Source organism: Moschus berezovskii, chromosome 21 (assembly GCF_049115385.1).
Source record: "Moschus berezovskii isolate FMDL1 chromosome 21, NW_MosBer_1.0, whole genome shotgun sequence".
In the NCBI taxonomy this organism is placed as follows: Eukaryota; Metazoa; Chordata; class Mammalia; order Artiodactyla; family Moschidae; genus Moschus; species Moschus berezovskii.
The window spans coordinates 5,770,386-5,785,668 of record NC_142480.1 but is presented as its reverse complement, the minus strand read 5'-3'; the positions used below and the strand labels follow the sequence as shown (position 1 = coordinate 5,785,668).

The window sequence follows — 15,283 nt, the reverse complement described above, 5'->3', positions numbered from 1 at the left end:
CAGGTTTGACCCCCTTCGAGCTGCTATATGGCAGACCCTACCTGCTGACACACCTGCCCCCAGAAAAACCACCCCCCCAGCCGATTACCTGCCCCTGCACCCTACTCAGAGAACACGCAGATCGGGTACTGTCGCAATCTGGAGAGGACAGCGGCTCCCTCAGACCGCTGTCACCGGGAGACCAGGTGTTTGTTACTCAAGACCCTGTCTCCCGGGCCCCTCCAACCTCACTAGACGGGTCCCTACACGGTAATTCTGACCACCCCCACAGCAGCCAAGCTCTCAGGCCTCGAGCCCTGGTACCAGGTGACCAGGCTCAAGCGAGCCCCCCTCGGCCTTCCAGAAAGGTCCAAACCTAGATCCAGGTCCAAAGGCCCCGCCACGGTACACATACCAGTCTTCTTTGACAGGGCCCACGGAGCTAACAATCTCCCGGACCTCGCTCCCATCGGTGGCCAAAAATGACGGGTGCCCTCTTATTACTGGTCCTCCTCGGCCAGACCTACGGGGGGTTTGATGTCACCCGGCAAAAGCAAGACAAATCCTGGCTAGGCAGATGGGAAAGCCTTGCAACTGTGCAGGGGGGACCCTCTCCCAATACCCTGAGGGAAGGGTCAAACAGGTTCAAGCAGTCAGCTGTGGAGATAAAATGGTCTACAACTTTGTAGGGTCAGGATACGTGTCTTCCTCGGGGGGATACTCACACATCGGAAAGGCCAACTCATGGCAATGCGTTAATGCCATCCCAGTCCCAGACCCCCTGCCCCCAGGCCAGCTAGGAAAATACTAAGAGACTCTCCACTCTCTATGCTACCTTAAAAAGCAGGCACTCCAATGCTAAGGCCCAGAAAACAAAACTTATTGGACAGCCACACAAACAGGACACTTCCCGGGCACGACGGGCTCAGGCCCTTCCTCGCCTACATGCCCAGATCAGACGGGCAAAGAGGTTTGCTGGAACCTAAGGGCACTTATACATGTCTCAGATGGAGGGGGAGTCCAGGATATGGTGCAAAGGGAACAGGCCCAACAGAAGCTCCAAACAGTAATAGATCATTACTTTCCAAAAGTCCATTACCATCCCCTGGCCCTACCCGATCGGCGGGGCCCTCTGCAACTAGACCCGGCAACCACAAACCTAATACAACTAACTTCAGTTCAGTTCAGTTCAGTTCAGTCGCTCAGTCGTGTCAGACTCTCCGCGACCCCATGAATCACAGCACTCCAGGCCTCCCTGTCCATCACCAACTCCCGGAGTACACTCAAACTCATGTCCACAGAGTCGGTGATGCCATCCAGCCATCTCATTCTCCGTCGTCCCCTTCTCCTCCCGCCCCCAACCTTTCCCAGCATCAGAGTCTTTTCCAGTGAGTCAACTCGTCTCATGAGGTGGCCAAAGTATTGCAGTTTCAGCTTTAGCATCAGTCCCTCCAATGAACATCCAGGATTGATCTCCTTTAGAATGGACTGGTTGGATCTCCTTGCAGTATAAGGGACTCTCACCTTAAATCAGTCCAGTCCCGAATGGGCCCAAGATTGCTGGATATGCCTGGCCGTAGGGACCCCCCGCCCGCTAGCCATCCTGGCCAACTGCTCTCAACCAGTCAACACTTCTAGAGACCCATCAGCATGTAAGGTGACACCGCCCTTGCGGGTACAGCCAATTGAGACCTCGATGGGATACTGCCTGAGAGGCCAACTGATAGATAATGAGACAGCTCTAGATGTGGGAGTAGAAGACTTTGCCAACTGCACCGCAATACAGAATATCACCACCTCAGTATGTGCCCCTCATCCCCTGGTCTTTGTTTGTGGAGAAAACCTAGCCTATACTTTCCTCCCTACAAATTGGACGGGAACCTGCATACTCGCAATCCTGCTCCCAGACATCAACCTGACCTCAGGGAAAGAGCCGGTCCCCATACCCACCCTAGATCATGTAACCGGAAGAAAAAAGTGAGTGGTCCAGATGGTGCCTCTGCTGGTGGGACTGGGCTTGTCCACCAGCTTGGCAGCGCGGGCAGCGGGGATCGGCCTCTCACAACACACATACGCCAAACTCTCCCAACAGATCATATCTGATGTCCAACATGTAGCTGACACCATGCTAGAACTCCAGGGACAGATAGATTCACTAGCAGAAGGTGTCCTCCAAAACAGACGTGGACTAGACCTCCTAACCACCAAAGAAGGCGGCATATGCCTTTTCTTGCAGGAAAGATGCTGTTTCTATGCTAACCGCTCTGGAATAGTCCGGACTAAAATAAAGGAGCTACAAGACGACCTAAAACAAAGGCGCAGACAGCTCCAGGAAAGCCCCCTCTGGACCGGACTTAATGGCTTACTCCCTTACCTCCTGCCCCTTCTGGGCCCTATACTCCTATTAATTATGGGCCTCACCATAGGCCCCTGCCTCCTACAGCTTGTTTTTCGCAGAGTCCAAGAACTAGCGCAGGCCGCAGCCAGACGGGCCATGGTGCTGACAGCCTACACCCGACTCAACCAAGAAGATATGGATCCGCCCTGCAGTCCTACATAGGCTGGCCTTCTGTCCCAACCGGCCCCAACCCCACGTCACCCCCATTCAGCAGGAAGTAGCCGGAAGACGAACGGCGCCCCTTGTCCTATATCAAAAAGGCCGGGATGAAAGGTCACACCGACCGCAGGCAGAAAGTACCGGACGGAGAGCACCAGCAAGAGGCCCCCGCCGGAAGGTCCCGAGGAAGGTCCTGGAGACAGCCATCCACCAATCAACGGCCCGTTGCCAGGCAGACTGATGGACACAGAGGCGCCAAGACGCCGGCCAATTAAAAACCTACACGAGGCCATATAGACCAACCAGAACCTCAGGGTCCGATCCTTACCTTATATGGAAAGGGTCTGCCACATCCTCAGTCACCGGGGTATAAAAGTGTCGCCTCCCTTCCCGCAAGTTGCAGACTCCTGCTCCTCCCTGCTCGCACCTGGGAGTTCTGCCCGAGAGCAATTGCCCAATAAAGCCTCTTGATCACCCTTCTGGCGCTCTTTCTGTCTTGCCGCGTGCATTCTTACAGTCTAGTGGTTTTACCTTTCTTCAACTTAAGTCTCAATTTGGCAATGAGGAGTTCATGGTCTGTGCCACAGTCAGCTCCCAGTCTTGTTATTGCTGACTGTATAGAGCTTCTCCACCTTCAGCTGCAATGAATATAATCAATCTGATTTCAGTATTGACCATCTGGTGATGTCCATGTGTAGAGTCGTCTCCTGTGTTATTGGAAGAGGGTGTCTGCTATGACCAGTACATTTTCTTGGCAAAACTGCTAGCCTCTGCCCTGCTACATTTTGTACACCAAGACCAAGCTTGCCTGTTACTCCAGGTATCTCCTAACTTCCTACTTCTGCATCCAATTCCCTATGATAAAAAGGACATCCTTTTTTGGTGTTAGCTCTAGAAGGTCTTGTAGGTCTTCATAGAACCATTCAACTTCTGCTTCTTCAGCATTAGCAGTTGGGGCAGAGACTTGGATTACTGTGATACTGAATGGTTTGCCTTGGAAACACAGAGAGATCATTCTGTCATTTTTGAGATGGCACCCAAGTACTGCATTTCAGACTCTCCTGTTGATTATGAGGGCTACTCCATCTCTTCTAAGAGATTCCTGCCCACAGTAGTAGATATAATGGTCATCTGAATTAAATTTACCCCTTCCGGTCCATTTTAGTTCACTGATTCCTAAAATGTCAATGTTCACTCTTGCCATCTCGTCTTTGACCACTTCCAATTTACCTTGATTCATGGACCTAACATTCCAGATTCTTATGCAATACTGTTCTTTACAGCATCATACCTTACTTTCACCCCCCAGACATATCCACAACTGGCCACTGTTTCCACTTTGGCTCTGCTGCTTCATTCCTTCTGGGGCTATTTCTCTGCTCTTCTCCAGTAGCATATTGGGCACATACTGACCTGGGAAGTTCATCTTTCAGTGTCATATATTTTTGCTCTTTCGTACTATTCATGGGGTTCTGAAGGCAAGAATGCTGAAGTGGTTTGCCATTTCCTTCTCCAGTGGACCACGTTTTTTCAGAACTCTCTGCCATGACCCGTCTGTCTTAGGTGGCCCTACACGGCATGGCTCATACTTTCATTGAGTTAGACAGGGCTGTGGTCCGTGTGATCCGTGTTTGGTTAGTTTTCTGTGATTGTGGTTTTCATTCTGTCTAGTCTCTGCTGGATAAGGATAAGAGGCTTATGGAAGCTTTCTGACAGGAGGTACTGGCTATGGGGCAAACTGGGTCTTGCTCTGATGAGCAGGACCATGCTCAGTAAATCTTTAATCCAATTTTCTGCTGATGGGTTAGACACTGCGACCCCATGAATCACAGCACACCAGGCCTCCCTGTCCATCACCAACTCCCAGAGTTCACTCAAACTCGTGTCCATCGAGTCAGTGATGCCATCCAGCCATCTCTTTCTCTGTCGTCCCCATCTCCTCCCACCCCCAATCCCCCCAGCATCAGAGTCTTTTCCAGTGAGTCAACTCGTCACATGAGGTGGCCAAAATATTGGAGTTTCAGCTTTAGCATCAGTCCCTCCAATGAACACCCAGGATTGATCTCCTTTAGAATGGACTGGTTGGATCTCCTTGCAGTCCAAGGGACTCTCAAGAGTCTTCTCCAGCACCACAGTTCAAAAGCATCAATTCTTCGGCGCTCAGCTTTCTTCACAGTCCAACTCTCACATCCATACACGACCACGGGAAAAACTTGTGCCTGTCCTTGTCCCAAGACAATTCTGAGGTGCAGGAGCCTAGGTCTAGACCAGCTCTTAACCTGTGCTACTCAGAAGCCAGGCTGTCAGTGACCTTGTCCAGGAAAGTCTGCCAGTCACCTGGCCCACTCTGTCAGGAGCCCCTCGCCACTCGGCCCCCCTGCACACTGACTCAGGGGTGTCCTCAAGCCTTACGGACACCTGAAGATCTCGCATTTCAGGAGGGTGGTGGTGCTCTGTACCCACTGCTATGGCCCAGTTCAGCGGTTCTTCTGAACTCTGCAGCCATCAACGTCTGGAAGATTCATTTGCCTCTGGATACGATGTGGTTCGGCAACAACTCTTCTAGTATTTGTGACTAGAAGCACCTCAGAGGCAAACGCACATTTCTTTTCACCCTAGAAAGTACCAGGCCTTCCTGCCGCTGTAACCCTCTTTGGCCTGGCCCCACCCCCTGATCTAGGTCGACTTCATTTAAGGGCTATCTTCATCCACTGGAGTGGGCTTCCATCTTGTAGCAAAAAAACTCCCAACCTTCCATTTCGAAATTATCTGTAGGGTCTAGAATGGTGTGACGGACACAACTGAGGGTCAAATATTTGCTGAATGAAGGAAAACCTAGTTTTAATGTACTAGTGTTACTTGTCGGAGAAGGCAATGGCACACCACTCCAGTATTCTTGCCTGGAAAATCCCATGGACGAAAGAGCCTGGTAGGCTGCAGTCCATGGGGTCGCTAAGAGTCGGACACATGCATCGGAGGAGGAAATGGCAACCCACTCCAGTATTCTTGCCTGGAGAATCCCAGGGACGGGGGAGCCTAGTGGGCTGCCATCTGTGGGGTGGCACAGAGTCAGACACGACTGAAGCGACTTAGCAGCAGCAGCAGCACTGTTACTTGTACACTTCCCAGGTGGCGTCAGTCATAAAGATCTGTCTGCCAGTGCAGGAGGTCAATCCCTGGGCTGGGAAGATCCCCTGGAAGAGGTGACGGCAACCCACTCCAGTATTCTTGCCTAGGAAATGCCACGGACAGAGGTGCCTGGCATGTGACAGTCCATGGGGGCCTCAAAGAGTCGGACACGACTGAGCGACTGAGCTCGCACAATATTACTTGTGAGTGATTTATTTCCCATCACTATAGTCAGGTTGTACAGCAACGAAGGATTCTGATATATTCCCCACCACTGACAGGACAGGAGCCAAAATGAGACATTTACTTCATACTTAACTACTACATCTAAAGAACTAGGATGACTCTTAAATCAAAATACAGCTTTATACAGAAAAGAGATAATAAAATTCACATTTAAAAGATGGCTTCCTTTGGGAATCCACAGTTTCTTGTCAGAAAAGTTTTAATATATTAAATTTCATAAAAGAATCTCTCTGCTTTCTAGAAAGCAACCAAGCAGAAAGAAGTTCATTTCCAACATAAACGGAAAAGCTGCGACTCGTGCATGACTCTGAGCTCCGGGGACACTTGTGACGGGTCCACGAGCGTCAGCACGGCACTTCTCCAGTCCCACCGTCCCTGCCACAGCCTGCTGAGGCCAGCAGTGACCACTGTCACGTCAGGGGTCTCACACACAACTACGACTTGGCCAGGAGCCTACAGCCATCAAGCAGTGGACCCACAGCTTCAACCTGAAGTCCTGAGTTAGGCCCAGCACGTTTGCAACAAGACAAGCTCGCCTGCATCCCTGTGCCAGGACCACGCCAGTCACGGCAGAAGATGACCAAGCGAGGGGCAGTCAGGCCTGCAGCCTCGAGGGTGAGGAGTGGGCACCCAGGACACAGCCTGGATAACCCCTCGAATGCGCAAGGAAGGAACGAAACAAAGTGGGTGGGGAACAAAGTGCAGTTAAAGAAGAACGACTGGATGCCAAGATTCAGCAGGAGAAAAGGGTCAGAATCCAGTCTGGTGGTCTCCGACATTCAACCCCCTTCTGTCCTTCTTAGCTAATGAAGATGTCCCCAACACCGAGGATTTAAAATAACTACCTACCCTGTTCATTTATGATTCAAAAACTTGTTACACACCATGAATAATTCTGATAGTGAGTTCAGCTGAATTTGGGGCAGGATTCCAAGTTTTAGCAAATGAAGGAGCCAAATAGGTATCCTGAATATTCTTAATGTTCTCAGTGGAAAAAAACTACTGCTTAGTTTAATTCATCAACTTCCTATAAAGACTCAATATTTATCTTCAATATTTATTTCAAATATGTTTATTAGAAAAAATTAAAATATGTGCTAAATTAGATCTGTGTATACATACATGGAGAAGGCAATGGCAAGCCACTCCAGTACTCTTGCCTAGAAAATCCCATGGATGGAGGAGCCTGGTAGGCTGCAGTCCATGGGGTCGCTAAGGGTCGGACACGACTTCACTTTCACTTTTCACTTTCACACATTGGAGAGGGAAATGGCAACCCACTCCAGTGTTCTTGCCTGGAGAATCCCAGGGACGGGAGAGCCTTGTGGGCTTCCGTCTATGGGGTCACACAGAGTCAGACACGACTGAAGTGACTTAGCAGCAGTAGCAGCATACATACATAAAGTTAAATTCTAAATTCCAGTCAAAAGGTCCAACACTAAATAAAAGATCTGTTTCCTTAAAGTTTAGTTCAAAATCTGGTATAAATTATGAATTCTTATTGAATTATCTTAGGGGAAACAAATATATGGTTTTAAAAAAGGACTTAATACTTAAAGACAAAAGAAAATACTATGTAGAAAAGCAATACTGAATTGACAAGCAAATGGATTCTGCAATAAACAGTTACTATAGTGACAGTCCTTCAAAGGAAGGGCCATCAATAAAAAGAAACAGCAAGCTAAGAGTTTTACACGTGTCTACACTTCTCCACCATCAAGATTTTTAAAAAGCTACAGAATCTTCAAAACCTGGCTCTTTATAACACCATAAACTATTTTGCAAGTCTATCAACAATCTTTCCACCTAAGAGATGGAACAGACTTAGAAAACAGTAAAATAGATGGCATATTCAATTATTATTTAAATTGCTAATATGCAAGTGGCATCTGTAATCAACAACCACTTCTGATCAACGAAGTGATTCTTTTGTGCATCATCTGCATAGTAAAGCGAGTGAAGTCACTTAGTCGTGTCCGACGCGTTGCAACCCCATGGACTATAGACCACCAGGGTCCTCCATCCATGGAATTTTCTAGTCAAGAGTACTGGAGTGAGTTGCCATTTCATTCTCCAGGGGATCTTCCCAACCCGGGGATTGGACCTGGGTCTCCTGCACTGCGGGCAGACACTTTACCGTCTGAGCCACCAGGGGTGGGGAAAGAAACAGGAACGCAGAGGTGCAGGGAGCCTGGCTGAGGGGGTGGTGGGAGTGGTAAGGGAGGGTGCTGGATACTTAACCCATTTTTACAAAACCGAGTTCACACTGACTGAACAGACTGAGATGGAATTCAGCTGCGTGGGCTTTTTCTTTTCCGTCCCCCAAAAATTCTAAATGGAAAGACTGAAAATGTACATTACTCTTGAGTTGCTTTCCACTAATTACAACGAGAATAAACATTTCTGATTACACTTACTTGGTAATTCACCCAGAAAACCTTTGCTCAAGCCCAGCATCTGCTTTTCAACACATCTTGCATCCTTCCTCTCAACTCTGCAGCTGGATCGACTGAGGGAGAGGATGGCCCTCAGGCTTTCTCCTACCTTGGGCTCCCAGCTGTAGAGGTGTTTGAAGGGAGTGCGAAGTCTGCCTGATCTCTGGAGGAAGAAAAGAACCTCACTGAAATCCCCTGAAGGCCATTAGGATCAGATGACGACATTCTGAATTAAATACACAAATTACAGGATGGCGGCCTAGGCAAATAAAAGCGCTCCCAAATCGAAAAGTATTTAAGTTCTCTCTGCTACAAAAACTGATGACGTGTATGTAGTCCTTGCATTGGCACCATGTGAACTGAAACGTAGGAACATCTCTCTTTGCACGGTGGCAGGATCTAGTAACACGGTCAAGTCATACTAACTTATCCCAGCTCAAGAGGCTAACGAGCACCCACCATTCCAACTTCTATCAAAGGAGGCATGTGTGTGTCAGAACTCACAACCAAGAAGTCGAGGCAGGCAGACAGGCAAGACAGTGGCATTAATGTCAACTCGGGAGCTACACACACACCAAGATGAAGGCAGACGTATACGCTGTATGTAAGCAAAATTCCCATCTTTATACAGAACAAACTGGGCTGTCAGAGAGAGACACACACAAACACACAAACTTGAGAACTTTCCTAAAAAATACAGATAGTTCTTGCTTTCTACAATGTTTCTGCCATATTTCCACTAATATACATGATAACTTTAGAGATGCTTAAACTATCTTTGATTGACTTTTCAACACATAATAGGTGTACTTTTAAACTGCTGTTGAATTAAGTTATAAACACAATTAAATTAAAAGGAGGCTTCTATTTAAAGAAAGTTGCTCCAAAAAAATACCCTCTTTATAAAGCAAAGAATCATTCAGTATCATAAATAATCATTTCCTATTATATCTTTCTTAAAGAAAAAAGACAAATGCTAAAGGGTGAAGAAACAGCTAGCTGTAATCTGTCAAGAAGTTACTTTCAAACCACCCACACTCCTCCCATAAGGATACTAGATTCTCAAACTGTGGAATATCAGGTTTGGAAGAGACCTTTGTGTTTATTATCTGTGTTAACCCTCAGCATGAACATCTTTAAAATAATGACATCCAATGTTAGGTAGCAGGTATGGTTGTCAAAGCACTTTGCAAACCACAGCCAAATTCAACTCAAGGAGATTTTACTACTACATATGGTCCCCAACTTAAGATGGTTCAGCTTAAGACTATTTCGACTTGAATACAGATGGTGCAAAAGCCATAGACATTCAGGGGAATCCTTGAATTCTGATCTTCCTCAGGCTAGTGACAAGCAGTACGATACCCACTGGGGAGCTGAGCAGCGAGTCTCAGCTGCCAGCCAGCCAACAGAGCACGAGGGCAAACAACCAACACACTTGCAACCATTCTGAATTCAGATCACCATTTGGTTTTTCACTTTCAGTATAGTATCGTTCAGTTCAGTCGCTCAGTCGTGTCCGACTCTTTGTGACCCCATGAATCAAAGCACGCTAGGCCTCCCGGTCCATCACCAACTCCCAGAGTTCACTCAAACTCACCTCCATCGAGTCGGTGATGCCATCTAGCCACAACAGTCAACAAATAACATGAGATATTCAGCACATTATTATAAAACAGGCTTGTATTAGATGATTTCGCCCAATTATAGGCTTCAGTCAGTGTTCTGAGCATGTTTAAGGTCAGCCAGGCTAAGATGTTTGGTATGTTAGGTGTACTAACTGCATTTTCAACAATATTTTCAAATGTTATCAGTATATAACCTCATCATAAGTTGAGGAAGATCAGTATAGCCAAAACAGCCTTACTTTTCCACCAGCCAAGTGAACAAGTGAATTCACACTTTGATTCAGAACACATTTCTTCAGTAATCTGAAAAGGAGGGATAAGTTAAGACAGCCTTGAGGATAAGGTGATAACCAACCGAACCTTTGGTTACATAACCTGATCTTCAGCTAGATCCGTGTGCTTTATTAAACAATAAATCCAAATGCAGTTTTAATCCAAAAGCAATTATTTATGCTAACTGTCCTGTTGTTTGTTTCCAGGCTGTTGAAACTGTGTGTGCCCTGGGGCAGGTTCCCGCATGACCGCCTTCAACCTAACTGCACCATTCAGGCATTCTCTATCAGGAACTGAGGTAAACATTTTACATACTAGATAAAGATACTATGCCCACTTTACAGATGAGAAACCTCAAGTTTAGTGATAGACAGCTGGTAGCAGAGCCTCATCAGCACAGCCTGGTGTCCGACTTCACCGATGCCCAATAGTATTTACATCTGAGAGGTTTAAAATTTTACTCTGGCTTGGTAATCAGTACCACTCTACCTCTCAAAATCTTAAAGAGTCAGACTTCATCTTCCATTGCCCCAGCCAAGAGTGTTTGGACTTATCTTGATTATTTAATTAACTTCTAACAATATTTGGAAAGGACTTGAATAAGAAAAAAATTTTTCAAAGCCTCAACTTTGGTATTTGAATTTTATAATCATTTGGAATCACTTTTATTCAAATTTATTCCAGTTGAAAATTGTCAATAGCTGAGTCTGTACTTCTGGTTTTACAATCCTGTTTATTTCTAAACCTAGAAGAAACTCCCAAAAGGAAATGAAGTCTACACAGCTAATCTCTGGCCCGAGTTATTGAAGGAATTTAACAACAGAAAGGATTGTTAATCTTGCCAATTCTGCTAATTGACTTTTTTTCCCCATAAGACTATTAAGTGACTTAGAAAAAAGAAGTTTCAACTCCTTCGTAATAAAAAAAAATTATATTACTATTTTGTTAGAAATTTACTTTGAGAATAAACATTATGTAAATTATATTTGCAGATCAATATATTAAACAATCTCCAATTTTATGAGTTGGAAAGTGAGATCACATAAGGAAATCAAGGATATAGAAGTCAATTTCGCCAAGTAAGGTACACTTGCACAGGCAATAAAAGTGAAAATCAGGAAAATTCAAAAGCAAGGAATCCTTAAACTAATACCTGTACGCAGTCAAATATGACTCAGAATGAACTGATAGCCAAGACAAACACTTCTTCAACTGTGGCAAGAAAAAAGGATGCACAGGAAATCAAAATATTATATCTGATAAATCAATGGGCCCAAATACTTTTTAATTGAGAAAACAAATTAGCCACAATCACCTTCCAAAAGACCATAAGAATAAAGATATATTCATTCTTCATTATTCTGTTAAGAATGTTTAATGCCATAGTAATAAAAGACCCCTAATTCCTTTGCGGGGGGGGAGCAAAATCTAGGTTCTATTCCCAGGACTGAGATACAGGAAAAGAAAATACACATGAACCTCTTCCTCCCCACCCCTAACATAACTACCAAGTGCAACAGCTAGAGATGAACAAACCAGTTTCTAAATATAAACAATCTCCCAGTGACAGATATTCATCAAACTGCATCAAGAAAGATACTGTATTATGTTACATTTCTAAAAACTACTGCAGATTAGTGATTTTAAAAAAAGGAGATTATGTAGTTCAAACATTTTAAGAGACTTGGAATGTCTCAAACTAGATTGACACCTTGTAAAAATAAAGCAGAGAAACCCTGAGCCAGGAATTAAGATTTTTACTCTTACTTTTACTAAACTTCCACAAGCCACAAACTAGTTACCTGGTTCCCATTGAATTCAATGATCATCTACTAGATATTTACTGCAAGCAACCTCGGGCATACTGTAGACAGCCTCTTCCAGCCACCCCCGTCTTTGTCATCTTCAAAATCATGAGAGCAGCAAGTTCTAAAGAAAGGTTGTGACCAGTTATCAGAGCTCTTAGAACAAAACAGTTTTCCAGGGGCTGAACTTTAGAATGGAAAACTTGCAGTACAACCTTCACAGCTTTCTCATTTTCCAATGGCTTCTAAAGCAAAGGTTTAATCATCATTCAAAACGTGGCCTAAATGTTCACCACATGGAAGAGCAGTATGGTGTTACTGTCTTCCTGATAATCTTATTGCACTCCTAGTGACTGAATTGAACAGAAGTTTGCATGTCTACAGACATGCAGGCATAAATGTTATCATCTTCGAGTCCAACATCATTCCTATTCCAGGGATCACTGGAGAAGAGACCAGAAGCAGCAACTATTTTACTCATTCAGACTAGAGTTTCACTGCACACATTAACTTACAATTTTGAAAACATATATTTATATATGACAAAGGGCAGACAGGGTAGAAGGAAAACTGAGGTTGTTGAGGGCCCAATAAAAGTTGTTCTGTAGTTTGAGAACTTGGCTTTGCACATTACTTCCCTAGGCCAAAGGAAAACTCCTCCTTAAAATGCTGGAACCTTTCCAAAATATCAATCACAACAGCCCCAGGGACTAATCTGGTAAGATGATCCTGCATGCACAGTAGCCCAAATAGACACAATACATCATGGCTCAAGTAAGTCTTTCCAAATTTTAATGGTGGAGAAAAGCTGCTTTTATTTTGCTATACTCTCAAGTGAAATGCATTCACTTCAAATAGTTTAATAAAAAAACTTCTCCTAAATAATTACTGGTTTCTTCAGTTTGGAAATAGCAGTGGGGTCATTTTGGAGAAGAAAAATAGGCAAGAGATATCATTTGCACATGATAAAATCCACACTTCTGCCAGTTTTGACAAATCCATACAGCCCTTTAACTACACCGCAAGCAAGTTATGTTCGGATCCGTCGCTAAAGGGTTAAGGCCACAGAGGATGTTAATAGTAAAAGTCACCTGTCAACATTCTTTAAAAGCACTTTTGCTTCTGAAACATCACCTTCTGCATTTGGAAATGCAACACAATACACTCCAAGTGATCCTAAACCTGTCAGCACACAGCGAGGGTAAACACTCCCCTCCCCCCGTTCCCCCGCAGCAAGTGGCGCCCGACACACTAATCGGCTCCCTTCTGCACACGCACCCCCCAACCCCGGAGTAAAACAGGGGAGAGAGGGGTGCAGACTTGCATCGCCAGGCTGGAGTCACGAGGAAGAAGAGTTTCATACCCCGGAATGATCAACTCCAAAGCACTGGATTCTTCTTCCTAGTAGGGCACGGAGCGTGGGGAGGATGGCCAAGGGGCGCGTGGGAAGAGAAATGACCTATTTTCAACGACCGTTTTTATAACTGGAAAGTGAGGGAGAGGAGCGGGGCGGGCGGGGGCTAGTCCCCGGCACGCCCGCGGGCGCCTGAGGTGTGGAGAGAGGAACACGAAAGCCACACAGCCCTCGCCCAGGCGGCGGGGCGGCGACGGGAAGGAGGGAGGAGGGAGGAAGGAAGCGGGTACGCGAGCCGGCCGCACGCAGGGCCGAGCCCACGGGCGCGACAGGGACGGACCCCGGCCCCGCCCGGTGGGCGCCGAGGGGCCGCGCATTCCTGCACCTGCTGCCGCCGTCTCGGGGCGGGAGGAGCGGGGAGCGGGGGGCCCTGGGCGCCGGGAGGGCACGAACGCGCCCCAACCGCGGCCCCGGCCCCGGGCAGGGCCGGAGGGCAGAGGCCGTGCGGCGCACGCCGACCTCGCCGCACTCCCGGGGCCCAGGGCCCGCCCCGCCGGCCCCCAGTGCGCACACCGCCTCCCGCACTCTGGGCCCAGCGCGGCGCCGGCCTGACCACGGCCGAGGGCCGCCGGCCCGGGCGTGGGGCGGCCGCGCAGCGCTCCGGGGCTGGCTGGTTGGCGGTGGCGGAGGGCAGCGCGAGTCGGCTCCGAGGGCCGCGCGCTGAGGAGCGGCCGCCGCCGGCACTCACCTGCCCACTTCTGCCCCTTCGCGCGGCGGCGCCACACTCCGCCGGGACCCACAGGCCACCTCAACCAAGCCCCAGGCGGCGGCGGCGGCGGCGGCGGCGGCCGGACGGGAGGGGGCGGGACGGCCGTCTCAGACAGCCCCGCCGCCGCGGCCCAACCCCGCTCCGCCCGCCCCCGGGCCCCGCCCTCGAGCCGCCGCCGCCGCCGCCGCCCATTGGCCCGCGATTCCGACGCAGGGGGCGCGGCCCCGCCCCACCGCCCCCTGACCATTCCGCGCCGGTTCCTCCCCAGCCATTGGACGGGCGAACTCCTGGGTCCGGAGCCGCCAGCGCGGCCCGCCAGCTTCCGGGTCATAATTGGCTAGGCAGAGCCCAGGCCCGAGCGTTGATTGGAGGACCGGCACTCCCCGCCCCCCCGGGGCCCGCCTCTCGCGCCTCAGTTCCGTTAGCAGGTTCGGTTGCTCCAGAATGCCCTCTCCCCCCACCCCCATCTTCCAGGGGGCGGGACCGACGGGATGGGCCCTCTAGCGGGCCCCTCCTCCCTCACACCGCGACCGCCGACTCGAGGGGCGGGGCCCGGCGGAGACTGGCGGCTCTTTTCTCGTTTGAGAGCGCTACGTTCTTCTCATTGGCTGACCGGCGTTCCTCCGGTCGCTCATTTTTTCCGTCACAGACGCAGAGCGATGACGTGGCACCCCCGACATTCCACGTCCAAGATGGCCGCAGTCGGCAAGGAGAGACGTCGCTAAAGGGCTTACCTCAGGCGAGGGGTGAGTGAGCGACGGACTTCGGGCAGCTCCACTTAAGTCCTGCGTATCTGGAGGTCGGGTTAGGGTATGGCCACCAGCCTGCAGCCTCTGGTGGAGTCTCTCTTCCTGGACTCCGCTACCCCCCGGTGCGAATCAAAGTTAGCGGGCAATGGCAGGGGGTCTTATCCACTCTTACACACTCGGCGATATAACCGCAGGCTACCCACATCTTTCCAGTCATCTCGCAGTGTGTCGGTCCCAGCCTTGGGAAAGCTTGAGTCTTTGCGTGTTGTTCCACAGCCGGGATCTCTGACTTCGGAGTTTGAAGACCGGTGCAGAGGTGCGACTGGGAATGAGGAAAACGCACTTCCGCGATTATTAAT

At 48.5% G+C, this 15,283-nt stretch overlaps 2 protein-coding genes across 8 annotated transcripts in view; one reads left to right on the top strand and one right to left on the bottom strand.

The window, feature by feature from the left end:
- Positions 1 to 14,315, bottom strand: part of SETD3 (SET domain containing 3, actin N3(tau)-histidine methyltransferase) — a 94,006-nt gene extending 79,691 nt beyond the window's left edge. Inside the window, exons 1-2 of one of the 5 annotated variants that reach the window (XM_088829860.1) lie at positions 14,155 to 14,284; positions 8,329 to 8,509 (exon numbers count right to left, since the gene is read on the bottom strand). Coding sequence is in view for 1 of the 5 variants with exons in the window: in XM_088829858.1 (XP_088685984.1) it covers positions 12,050 to 12,060 (11 nt within the window). In the remaining 4 variants the exon portion in view is untranslated. Of the gene's footprint in view, positions 1 to 8,328; positions 8,510 to 12,049; positions 12,072 to 14,154 lie in introns of those variants that run through there. The other 4 variants (XM_088829859.1, XM_088829857.1, XM_088829856.1 and 1 more) reach the window with 4 other exon arrangements.
- Positions 14,316 to 14,773: 458 nt separating this feature from the next.
- Positions 14,774 to 15,283, top strand: part of CCNK (cyclin K) — a 28,727-nt gene continuing 28,217 nt past the window's right edge. For 2 of the 3 annotated variants that reach the window (XM_055418515.2, XM_088829853.1), the window contains exon 1: positions 14,774 to 14,921. The gene's annotated coding sequence lies outside the window, so the exon portion shown is untranslated. Of the gene's footprint in view, positions 15,047 to 15,283 lie in introns of all 3 variants that reach the window. The other variant, XM_088829854.1, reaches the window with a different exon arrangement.